The sequence below is a fragment of the Gracilinanus agilis genome, chromosome 4 (assembly GCF_016433145.1).
Source record: "Gracilinanus agilis isolate LMUSP501 chromosome 4, AgileGrace, whole genome shotgun sequence".
In the NCBI taxonomy this organism is placed as follows: domain Eukaryota; kingdom Metazoa; phylum Chordata; class Mammalia; order Didelphimorphia; family Didelphidae; genus Gracilinanus; species Gracilinanus agilis.
In genome coordinates this window covers 26,650,564-26,663,288 of record NC_058133.1, presented here as the reverse complement: position 1 = coordinate 26,663,288, position 12,725 = coordinate 26,650,564, and the positions used below count along the sequence as shown (strand labels likewise).

General features: G+C 49.0%; 1 protein-coding gene across 1 annotated transcript in view; it reads left to right on the top strand.

Annotated features, from left to right (window-relative positions):
* ZFYVE9 (zinc finger FYVE-type containing 9) overlaps positions 1 to 12,725 on the top strand; it is a 155,696-nt gene that overhangs the window by 137,903 nt on the left and 5,068 nt on the right. The window contains exons 17-19 of the mRNA XM_044674808.1: positions 291 to 453; positions 5,980 to 6,085; positions 11,032 to 11,208. Coding sequence (XP_044530743.1) covers positions 291 to 453; positions 5,980 to 6,085; positions 11,032 to 11,208 — 446 coding nt within the window. The remainder of the gene's footprint in view (positions 1 to 290; positions 454 to 5,979; positions 6,086 to 11,031; positions 11,209 to 12,725) is intronic.

Here is a 12,725-nt window from a genome sequence, read left to right as displayed (position 1 = left end):
AATTCTGCTTTAGTGGTCTGTGACTTTGAGCTCTCTGAGCTCTGTAAAATTCTGTCAGGAAAAGCACTTAGTGAACCATAAAGTAGGATCTGAAAGCAAGTTGCAATTATTTAGAAATAATAAGTTCCTCATGACTGGAGAAGTTCAAGAGGATACCAGGTGACCACTTGGAGACATTTAAAAAAGAATCCTGCTTCCGGTGGAAGCTAGAGAAGATGCCAGTCCCATTCATTCATTCATTCCATGAATATTTCCTAAGCTTAAGCTCCCCTTTGGCATTGCTTTTGCAGATGGAGTAATGGTCCAGATCACTGCCGAAAATATGGACTCCTTGAGGCAATCATTGCGGGAGATGAAGGACTTCACCATCACCTGTGGGAAAATGGATGCAGAGGACCCTCAGGAACACATCCACATTCAGTGGGTGGATGATGACAAAAACTTCAACAAAGGGTAAATGCTGCTGCTGCCCCCAGACAGGGCTCCACTCAGCAGACCGCCCAGGAGAGTTTTCTGCTCCTGGTTTCCTAAAGCTCATGGACTGACACAGACACTCCTAGGCACTCTGCTGTGGTCCCCTGTGCCCTAACACAGGACAGGTGGCATTGTTGCCCTGCCATGTACACCAAGGCAGTGTGAACTGGAGAGTTGGCCTCCTTCTGAGGCCTCAGGACAATAGCAAGAATATAAAGGGCTGCTGGTACCTTTCCTGCCCTGTGATGATTAACTGCCCTCAAATCAACAGGGATTCATTCCCATCTTAGAAAAGGAAATGTAAGCTTTATGCAGAGCAATGACCTGATTGTTGCCATCTACTTTCTACTCATCTGGCTGTGGGTAAATCACATCTCCTGTGGTTCCCCCTCTATAGAGGGGAATGGAGTGGCGACCCTTCCTGACTTTGAGGCCCTGTGCATGTCCTTCCCTTCTCAGCCTCTCATTGTAGCTAGTGACCTTCCAGGTCTAGATGGAGAAAAATGAACAGAATGAATGTTCTCCATCCCTTCTATAAGCAGAGGAGGCCGAGAACATACCAGGAAAATCTACCAGTTCCCAGACTAACCCCTCACTAAGTTTGACCTTGGTTTCCTTTGGGGTGAGTGGAATGGCCACCTTCACTGCTGGTTCTCAGCTCAAGCTTCTCTTGAGAGCACACTCAAGAGAAGGTTGGCCATAGCCTGTGTGCCCTCTCTGCACTCAGCTCTGGTCCTTCTTACCAGTTCCTTACAACTGAGAGCATCTTGACCTTGTGATCGATCAAACCAGCCATTCCTTCAAAGTCAGAATAATTCAGTTTAACCTAGGTCTCGGTCTCGGTCTCGGTCTGTCTCTCTCTCACTTTTTCTTTCTGTCTCTCTCTCCCCCTCCCCCTCCCTCTCCTTCTCCTTCTCCCTCTCCCTCTCCCTCCCTCTCCCTCCCTCTCTCCCCCTCCCTCTCCTTCTATATCTCCTTCTCCCTCTCCGTCTCTGTCTCTCTCTAACTCCATCTCCCTCCCCACCTTCTCCCTCTCCCTCTCCCTGTCTCTGTCTCTGTCTCTCTTTATCTCACACACACACACACACACACACACACACACACACACACACACACACAAATATCTCCACGCTTTACAGAGGCAGTGGGACAGAATGGAAAGAGTTGTGGGTTTGAAGCCCTGGCTTCGAATCCTGCTGCACAATCTTCCTTGTGTGATACTGAAGAAGCCCCTCAGCTCCTCACAGCCTCAGGAGGTGGGACCTTGGGTTCTTACCTTGGTAAAGCAGCATGACCCAATCTAGTGCCTAACTTCCAGAAGGCAGTTCAATGAAGGTTGGATTGAATTCAGCTAGGAGGAGGATCATCTCCTTCTGCCCACTCCCTAAGAGAGGTTGGAAGGAGAACGCTCAACTCCCCTAAAGCACCAAAGAAATAAGAGAAAGCTCATCGCTGGGTTTGGGGTTCCACCTTCGGTGGCTGTATTTGAAACTTTTGGTAGCAGGTGGGGCAAGTATGATTCAAGCTGGTTTTCCTGGCTGAAGCAAGGGAAGCCTATTCTAATGTGAGCCTCCCTGGCTGCATGGCCCACCATGTACTGACCTCTCCTTGCTTGTGAATCCTGCAGAACTTGGGCAAGAGGATGGGAGGACAAGTAAGGACAGGAATCTGGTGGTCTGGGAAAACCCAGGAAGAGGGAAATGAAGGTGGCAGAATTTCAAGGTTTAAATCCAGAGAGAGGGGGTGCTAGGACAAAATAAGTCATCATTCTCATGCTAAGAGACCATGGCGACATGGCATTCAAGGCTGGGGGGCTCTTAGGGCTCTAGTCCAAACCCTTCATTTCTCAGGAAGAGTGAAGCCCAGAGAAGGGAGGTTCAGTCAGGCCTGGCTCGGTGCTCTGATGCTCATTCCCTGGTCTTGTGTAACACATCTGTGGCTGCCACCAATGTTGCCTGACAAAACCCCCACATCTTGGGAATTTTCAGTGTCTTACTTTCTCTTTCAGGATTGATCCCTGTAGGGCTTAGTAACCAAAACCCTGCTGACACTTTCTTCAAAGGATTATGGGTTGTTTCTGCAGAGGTGTACATTGCAGTTAGGTTTATATAATCGGGGTCTAGTCATTCTCGGGGACACAAATGATGCTGCCAGAAGAAAATGATAATTCCTAGGGATCATGAAGTCTTAGAATAAGAAACTAAAGACTTGAAGAATCCTCATGGTGCATCATCTCTGCTGCTAATAATTAGGAAAACAAAGGCATTCACAGAGAAAGCACCATTTGGGAAGTAAACAGTTAATGGATGAGCTGGTGCCTGAGAATGGGACTTGGATTTCTGGGCCACTGCCCAAAAGAGAGGAATGATAGGCTTCTGGCCACAGATGGAGGGCACCTAACAAAGGCTGGCCAGAATGTATTTTCCCAGAATCTCACAAATCTAATAAGAACTGCAGAGACAAAGGGCTTGGGAGAAATGTGCCTGTGCTCATCCACCAGGCTAGATGCCGGAGAGAGCAGCCTCGGCAGAGGGAATACAGCCTCTGAGATGCCATGAGTAGCAGCATCCAAGAAAGGACCAAGCAGTAGAGCTCTGGTATCTCTGATGTCTGAGTACAGCCATGCAGAGCGATGTTTAACCAGCAAGGTGAGCTAGAGGTGCCGAGTCAGGAGGAAATCCATGTCGCTTGGAGGCTTGCTCTGCCTGGATTGGGGCTCTGGAAGGGGAGGATGTCTTCAAGGAAATGGGAAAGTAACGTAGCATTACACTTCAAGGAGAAGTGCTTGCAGGGCGACCCAGGGACTAAGCGAGAAGCATGGGGAAGAAAGCCTTTGGGCCAAGGGCAGCAGAAGTGGCAGCCGCAGGCCACCTGGAGAGAAAGCAGAAACATCCACGTCCTGGCCTTGGGGACAGGAGAGGAGTGTCGGGGGATCTCTGTTCCCTCAGCATCATCCTGGATGCTCCATCAGGACAGTCACTCGTCATCATAGCTGTGCTTTCCACATGCCAGACCAGCAGCATGTGGAGGATGGGGAGTGGCTGGGAAACAAGGAAGAGGTGCTGAGGGCCCACGTTCGAATGGTGGCTTGTGAGGAGAGATGAAGACAGGAGTGACAGGACTCGGCAGCGGGCGTGTGGGGAGGAGTGAGAAAGATCACGACTTCACGTCGAGATGCCCAGAACATCTTAAACCGGTGACTAGTTCCCAGCACTTGGCACCATGCTGGGTCCAGCCTGTGCACTTAATAAATGCTTGTTGACTTGACCCGTAGGACATCCAGGTGGAGGCGTCCAGCAGGCAGCGGAAGATAGATGAGCCACGGCGGCCAAGAAAGCAAGTTCTCTCAGGCTGCATGAAGGCAGTATAACATGTATAACTAAGGAGTAGATGGTTTTACTGCATCATGCCCTATCTTTATGCCATTGTGCCCATTCAGAGGAAGGCAGCTAGAATGGTGAAGGACCTCAAATTTATGGACATGAGAATCTTTTGAAGGATTTAGGGGTATTTAGCCAGGAAAGAGGGAGACCTAATAGCTGTATTCAAGTATCTGGAGAGTTCTTGTAAACGAGAGGGTTTAAATTGCTTTTGCTTTATCCCCAGAGGACAGACCCAAGATCCATGCAGCTGACTTGGGTTTGATCTATTATGGACATCTTCTTAGAGGAGGGATCCCAAAGTGGGCTAGGCTCCCTTAAGCCTTGTGTCATGGGGCAAGGATTCTCCTTTCCTGGAGCTCTTTAAAAAAGGCTTGGAAGTCCATTGTGTTGGTATATTGTGGGGAATTCTCGCTTGTGTAGAGGTCTGACCCTGTAGCTCTGGGTTCTACCCTTCATGGAGATCCTGGTCCAGTAGAGTCACAAAATATACACTTAATGATGAATGTCATGTAGGAGAAGTGATGAGAGAGGGGTCTGAGAGGCTCTCTCTGCTGGGGAAGATCAGTCGCCCTAATGGGAGATATAGCATTTGAGTTGGGCTTAAAAAGTCAGTAGAAATGTCTATATGGCCTACTGAAGGCATTCCAGGCAAAAGGCACAGCTTGAACAAATGTATGGAGGCTAAGAATTGGAATGCAAGTGTAAGCAAGTTGTTCCATTTTCCTGAAGTCAAGAATATATGTGGAGAAATTCTAGGAGATAAGTTTGAGCCTTTCTTTTCCCATCTATAAAAATGAGATAATATACCAACTCCTCATAGCTGTGCTGCCAGGAAAACATGTGTAAACCCTGGAGCACTTACAACGGAAGTGGTGGTTTGATTGTCGTTCTTTATACTTGAAGAGGACCAAACTGTTTGGGGTCCGTGTCCAGCCTTGGCTGATTAGACCAATCTGAGCTCTGAAAACTTTACCCCAGGTTGGGCACAAACAGCCACACGTGCATTTGGGATGGAGATGACTCACATTTCCTTTGAGTTGCCGCTTCGATGTGGGCACGCCATGCTGGACAATCCTGTGTCGCCAGTGTCTCCCGTATCTCATCATCGATACCAAATGGATAGAGAAGAAGGCAGAAAGAAAGAAAAGTGGCTGTGCTTTCTCCCCACAAGCACTGATGTCCAGGATGTACCCAGCTAGAGGATGCCCTCCAGAACCTTCCTGATGGAGAAAGCCGAGTCCAGAACAGAGCAAGGATGGGAAGCTGGGCGACCTCATTTCCTCCTTCTTAGCCCCTGATGGTCAGTTCAGTGACCCCACGACTTCCCAGGAAACAAAGGCTGCTTTTGAATCCCATCATTCTTAGAGGGATGTTATAGGACTGTAAGTCATGGAACAGCACAGCATTCAAAGAGTCAATGCAAAGTGTCATGGCAGGGGAGACAGTGTGAAGAAGATAGGCTGTCCAAGAGGCAGGAGTGAGGATTAAAGGGGAGGGATATTGAGAAATAAGGAAGAAGCCTCTGGAACAGTGGGGGCTGCCCCACTTGGGGCTCATGGTCCAAAGCTGCCCAGAATGGGTCTTCAGGGATGGATTTGGGGTTTTCCTCGCCATGGGATTGGACAGTGTTATGATGTTTCTCAAGCCTCCGTGAATCAATCAATCTCTCTCTCTCTCTGTCTCTCTCTGTCTCTCTCTGTCTCTCTCTGTCTCTGTCTCTGTCTCTCTCTCTCTCTCTCTCTCTCTCTCTCTCTCTCTCTCTCTCTCTTTCTCTCTCTGTCTGTCTGTCTGTCTGTCTGTCTCTCTCTGCACTCCATGAATTCAGTGGGAAATCACTACTGTCTTCAGGTACTACCCCCAGACATGAAAAGACTTCTTGATCCTGGTCCCAAAGTCTCTACAATAGGCGTCACGTTTTTCAGGCATTAAATTCAAGTGTGTCCCAAGGGTGCCAGCTCCAGGAAGAGCAGTTTGCTACTCTGTGGATGTCCTTCGAGCTAATGCAGGCAGGGCTTAGCTCAGCCACAGCAGGAGCTCAGCTGGCAGACAGGACCTTTGGGGGAGCATCCCTCTCCTTCATTAACTCACCGTGGCTTGTCTCTTTTTCTTGACTCCCTTTTAGTGTGGTCAGTCCTATCGATGGTAAATCAATGGAGTCTGTAACGAGTGTGAAGATATTCCATGGCTCGGAGTATAAAGCAAATGGAAAAGTCATTAGATGGACAGAGGTAAGTGGGCAACTTTGACCTACCTTGGATTTAGTGTCTCTCAAGTAAACTGAAAAGGATCCCAGGAAGATACTACGTTCTGTGGCCAAATCTTTCCTTTCTCTAAAAACTTCTTTCACCAGCTCACCTCTCCTTGGGCCCTGCTTTCGCATAGGGTGGTGTGTCTTCAAGACAGCAAGCTCAAGTATTTTTGCTTCTGAATTTGATTTTAGGGATTTATTTTCTGAGGACCTTGGTAAGCATATTCGTCTCTTCTTTGTTCCCTTACTCCAGTGGCCCATCAGAGCTCACAGGGAACCTGCTGAGCCTAGTCCAAAGGCTCAACAGTGGGCCTTGGGCATATTGTCTGACAATCCGGGTGCCTCGTGACTTTGGTACTCTGGGCACACATTCTGTTGGTTGACTAAAATCACCAAAATCAGACAAGCATTTCCTTATGTGCTGATAGAGAACTGCCTCATGCCAACCAACCAAGGACCCATGGAATACTGAAGCAGGATTCCATCCCCTTCAGGAAGCACCCTGGAGCCTGGATAGGGAGGGTACATGGAGCATCTCTCGTGTTTAGTCCTTGACATGGCAAGTGGGGAGGGCTGCAGTTGACCCACCTGAAACTTGTGCGTCAGGGACACATTGTGCCCCGTCTGCATGAGAGTGAAGCAGCCAGAGACCCTTAAGGCTCGTTCTCAGGTTTCTTTTATTCAGGAATAGGACAAGGCTGCCTGCTGCCTGGAGTTGGTGACAAGGGAGAAATCTGTCTGTCCTTTGTATCCCCAACTGGTGCTTTTCTCAGGCCCCCTTGGGGTGGGGAATGTGCCATCTGTGGCCCCCTGCTTCTTAGGTTGGCTTTGGCGTTTTCATTGGTAAGGTGCCAAGGCGCTCTTTCTTGCCCCTTCTCAGCCTTCACATTATAGGTGTTAGCTGTCTTTATTGGTCAAGGATGAGGAAAGGGATTTGGCTGACATTGAGGTACCCTTGGAAGCGATCACCCTTGGCACCAACATTGGACAGGAGGAGACACTGGCATGGCCTTGCAGGGGGCATTATCTTAAGGAGAGCCCTTATACAGGGACTCACTCCTCATAAAATCCAGGAGTGGAACATGTAAACCAGAGAACCACGGTAAGAGGGAGAGACGGAGATGGAGAGAGGACAGACAGACAGACAGACAGACAGACGGAGCAGGGGAGGGAGGGAGGGAAAGAGAGGGAAGGAGATAAAGAGTGCAAAGAGATGGGGGGAGAGAGAGTGAGTGTGAGTGTTTGTTACATTCCATGCAAATATGGAGGGCCTTGTTTGAGTCTCCGCTGTAGCCACGTGCTCCTTCGTTCTGTCGTGCACACACGCTCAGAACTCATTATGACCTCATTATTCTCTTGGACTACAATTTATGTCCCAGGACAGAGTGCACAAGGCAGCTCAACCTTCCGCTGACTTTCACCCAATAGAAAATCCTATTCTAGCCAGATCGCATTACTCGGTGCTTTTAGTTTATAGGCTCTAGACCAGGAGGAGGGCCAGACCTTGAGAGTGCCTAGTCTGGGGCCCTTGTTTTATAGATTCAAAAAGAAATCACTTACCCAGGTCACATGGCTGGCACATGACAGCCAGCAGGGTTTCTGATTCCCACTTTAGCACTGTGCCGCCCTGCCTAACCAGACTGGAGAGAAGAACTAATCATTAAAGTTGACCAGAAGTCAATGAGATAGTGAGTCCTCCATCACTGGCGGTCATCAAGCAACTTTGCAAACATTTATTAAACACCTACTATTTACAAGTCACCCACCCCCATATTTAAATAAAATGGATTTCCTTTGTGATCCTGTATATTTGATTTTAGCCTTTAAAATACGAGTCTGAGAAGGAGGCCATAGACTTCACCAGCCCACCCTAGGAGTGTCTGACACCACAAAAGGGGAAGATCTCCTGCCTCATAGGAAGGGGGAGGCTTTCATCAGGTACCAATGGAAGAGGCAGGGGGTGAGAGAGAGAGCATGGCAGGCAGGGGATGGGAAATGGGAACAGCTGGGATTGGTCCCGTGACGTTTGGACTGGGACAGATCACACGTGAAAGGGAGAGGAGGCCTGACGTGAGGCTGGGAAGCCCACTTGAATTCTTAAGCTTCTAGACTGGGAACATAAATATTATTTCCAGTTGACAGACGGGGCAACCGAGGCAGTTAAATGATGTCCATATGTTTGCCTTGTTTGGGGGCTGGTGTTCAAGTCCGAGGTTTATTTCCACTATCCCACGCTGCTGACGTCAATGGTGGCTTAGACCTGTGCTAGGAAGTGACCTTAGAAGTCACCTGGCCAGTCCCCTCATTTGACAGAGAAGGAAAAGGAGGTCCCCAGAGGGAAAGAAAGTCAGACCATGATGGAGTGATATCCCTGCTTCCGAGCCCTTGTGCTAGGTGCTGAGGGGAGGCCACCCCTCAGGCCTCTAGAGATGGATCCACAGTGATCTACTGCCCAGTGTCCAGTTGCATAGGTCTGGGAGGACATGCTGAAAGAATCCAGAGAAGGGGTGCCTTCCTTGGGACCAGGAGGATGAATGGGGAGCAGCAGGCCAGTCGAGTGGAACAATGAGGGCTGAAGCCACTGTGGGCTCCATTCTACAGAGTACAGACATCATCTGCATGGCGTTGTGGATCCTGGATGCTGGTCCCAATGTCAGAAGACCAGGGTTCAAGTCTCAGCCCTGAGACCTCTCTGCATGAGGACACCAGCCACTTTCCATCATTGAACTGCAGTTGAGCCCTTTCAGCATTAGCTGTAAGAGGCCTCAGGCCAACTTCATGTACAGAGGAGGAAACTGCCGCCCAGATCTAGGGCTCTGAGCAAAGGTCTTTGCACCCCTAAAGAGCAAGTTGTTATTCGTGTCTTCCTGTTATTTCTTTCTCGTTGTCCATTCTTCTCATTGGGCTGATGTCATGTCGTTTTCTTGATTTTAAATACTCTTAGTCTCTTCTGGCCACTATTCCTCCCCATCCCTCCCTCACCTCCCGATGGCACTGACCTGGAATTTGTGTTTTCTGCTCTGAATCCAGTCAGAGCAGACAGAGGCCACCTCACACCACTGCTTCTAGGCCTACCTGGCTCTGCTAGCCTCAGTTAGACCTGCTATAGGCTCCAGGATCATATAAAACCAAATGTTTACCATTATCCTTAACTTTACATAAGCATTTCAGCTCTCTCTCTTTGCCGTCATTTTGACCTGAGAGAGGGAGGGAAAGAGAGCAGGCAGGCGCTGGCAGGCACTATGATTTTTTTAAAGGATGGAAACACCCTTGAACTAGAAGACGTGGGTTCTAAACCAATTCTGCCATCATCTCGTGTGATCTTGGACAAGTTATATTCCTTCAGTGGGGTCAGTCTCTTCATGCTGGGGGAGGGAAGCAAGGTTTTCTTGACGATTTCTATGATTTCCCAAGACTTACCAGGTCTCATAGCTCTGCCCTCTAGGAGTTCACAGTCTAATACATACGCCTTTCTGTGACCATCTGTGCAGGACTTGGGCCATCTTGGTTCTACCTGCAACACCTCCAATAATTAGCTTAGCTCAACATGGTGAGCACTCTTCTACCCACGAGGAAGGAAAAAGCAAAGTTAAAGAAGAGATAGTAGAGGGATGAAAGAGAAAGAGGGCCCAAGCTGGGATCATAAGACCTGGCGTCAGATCCAGGCTGTACCCCTGACTCATCATATCTGCTTGGGCCATGACCTCTCTGGGATCTGTAAAATGAGGGGTGTTATGGTAGAAATTATAGAAAAATAAATGAGTTTAAGTATAGGGAAAAGTGGGTTTGAAGAGGCTAACATGAGTGCATGCTAGGAACCCTAAGACAGAGATTCTGGAATGTGGAAGGGAGAGATTTTGAAGGAGCAACTACTGCCGTGCTCTTCCTGTCTTGGAGCTTAGAGAAGGAGGTTTTCTCTGCTGATTCTATTTCTGCCAGCCTGTGAGTGAGAAACGGGAAACCTTTTGATTTCTCTGGGAGTACCTACCTCTCCTCACCAGAAGAACCATCCTGAAGAAGATCCTGCCGACTCTCAAACCCTGACTAAAACATCGTGATCACGAGGCAGTTGTTGGTGTGGGGACTGAGGGTCAAACCTCAGACCCGGCCCAGCTGGGCTGAACTCCAATATCCAGAGTTCATCCTTCCCATCCTGAACCTGTCACATCCTGATAAATTAACAAGGGGAGGATTTATAGTGTCAGGTAGAAGAGAGTCGGATTTGGGGGTTATTAGCCAGAAACAGGAAGGATTTTAGGGAGCCTCTAGAAACAGAAGAATCCTCTTTGCAGAGGACTTAGATTGGGTTGGGAAAGAGAGAATTAGTGATTAGGGCATCCTCAGTCCTCCCTCCCTACCCCTTATTCACCAACAAACCTGTTAGTTTTTCTATAACAACTGCCTGGAAGATTTGGTTGTGGCTGGCCCAGTGTAGTAAGGCACCGTCTGCTTTACTGCACTCAGAAGGGGACTGAGGTCTAATCTACACCCCTCAGTGTACCCACTATTTCTGTTCACTGTTTCAGTTGGCAAGCGATGAAGGACAAGAACTGGAGAGATTTGGGGGTTGAGAGACTAGTAGCCATGTTGGGCCTTCTTTAGAACTTTGGCTTTCAGCAGGCAGTCTGAGCTGCCTCTAGAATCTTGAGAGCTGCCAGGCTAACTGAACACAGACATACTGCAGTTCCTGTGGCTGAACTAGCGGGTGGCTCCCCAAGCCCGTCTCTGTCTCAGCAGCTGGAAACGGAGGCCCTGGAAAGTGCTATTTCAGGAGGTTAGACTCGGTGCCCCCCAGCCCCCTGCCTCTAACCTGGCCATATTCTCATCCGGTGTGTGGTCTTTGCCTTCGGGCCAGGGGCTAGGAGTGAGCAGGGCTTTCCCAGGTTGGCTCTGAGTAACAGAAGTCCTGTTTGGTCTGGGCTGCAGGTGTTTTTCCTGGAAAACGAAGACCAGCACAATGGCCTGAGCGACCCTGCAGATCACAGCCGGCTGACGGAGCACGTGGCCAAAGCCTTCTGCCTCGCCCTCTGCCCCCACCTGAAGCTACTCAAGGAGGATGGAATGACCCGGCTGGGGCTGCGAGTGGCCCTCGACTCCGAGCAGGTAACCTCCCAGCTAGCTCCCTCTGTCCATCCCGTAGGAACTGGCTGCAGCTCCTCAGGTTCTTAGGATAGTGAGGCGCACCGAGGGCTCTAAATGGAGGCCAGGCTGCTATTCCCCAGAACAGCCCGTTCCCAGCCTCATTTTTCAGAGGCTCCCTTTCAAAGGGGTGCGGCCCGTCTGGCCCCAAACCGCTTCCTTCGTCCACTTGGAGAGCTCTGGCTAGAGTCCATCCTCAGTACCCCGCCTGGCTCGGCGCCTGCTTCTTCACGTGCTCATCCAAACTCTGTTAACCCTTCTGTGGGCGTCGTGGTCAGTCTGAAACAGTCCCTCAGACAGCCTTTTAACTCGGACCAGAGAAATCCAACTCCTGTCCTCATAGGCCTTGTTAGTCCAACTCAGTTCTTGGGGACCCCAACCCCCCACAATGGTCCATTGGGTAGATTTCAGTCATGAATTTGGATGGGGAAAAGATGACATCTTTATTTCCTTTGTCATGCTCTGTATTTTATGTATTTAAGAATGGTATTCTGAAAAGGTGCCCCCAAACTTCACCAGACAGCTTAAGAATTCCCTGACACGAGAAGAGACAAAGAACTCCTGGTCTAAGGGCGTGATTTGAGGCTCAGTGCCAGTCAACAGGCATTTATATGCTCTGCCCCAGTAACAGTAATAGAAAATAGAACAGATGTGCCAACCCTGGGCTACAGAATGTCTGGATCAGGAAAGACTTCCTATTGGACATGGCATTGGGCAGAGACAGGAATGGTGAAGGGTAAGAAGTACATGAGCACAGTTAAAACTCCACACAAATAAAGACGGGCCTGAATAACTGGAGTGATGTTCATTGCTCATGGGTAGGCCAAGCCAATTTAACAATAATGACAAGATTCCTAAACTGACTGCTGTAAAGGCAGGTTGGGGCTGAAAGCAACCTTTTAGAATGTTGCATGCTGGCTGAGTGACAAGAATTGTCACTGCTTACTCTGTGTGGTCAAACCAGTCAAACTGCCAAAGAATTCTATAATCCATTTTACATTCTGTGAACCTCCCCGTCTTTCCTTTCATCATGAACTCTTCCTCTCTCCATAGATCTGATGGGTAGTTTCTTCCATGGTCCTCTAATTTGCTTATAACAGTGATTCCCAAAGTGGGTGCCACCGTGATCCAGGGGGGTGGTGATGGCCACAGGTGCATTTATCTTTCCTATTAATTGCTATTAAAATTAAAAAAACATAAATTCCCAGGGGGCCAAGTAATATTTTTTCTGGAAAGGGGGCGGCAGGCCAAAAAAATTTGGGAACCCCTGGCTTATAACTTCACCCTTTATGTCTGAATCATGCACCCATTTTCAGCTCATCTTGATATTTGGTGTGAGATGCTGGTTTAGGCATAGTTTTTTCCAACCTGCCTTCCAACCAGTTCTCTCTTCCTCTCCCCGCCTCCCTCCATCTCTCTCTCTCTCTCTCTCTCTCTCTTTCTCTCTCTCTCTCTCTCTCTCTCTCTCTCTCTCTCTCTCT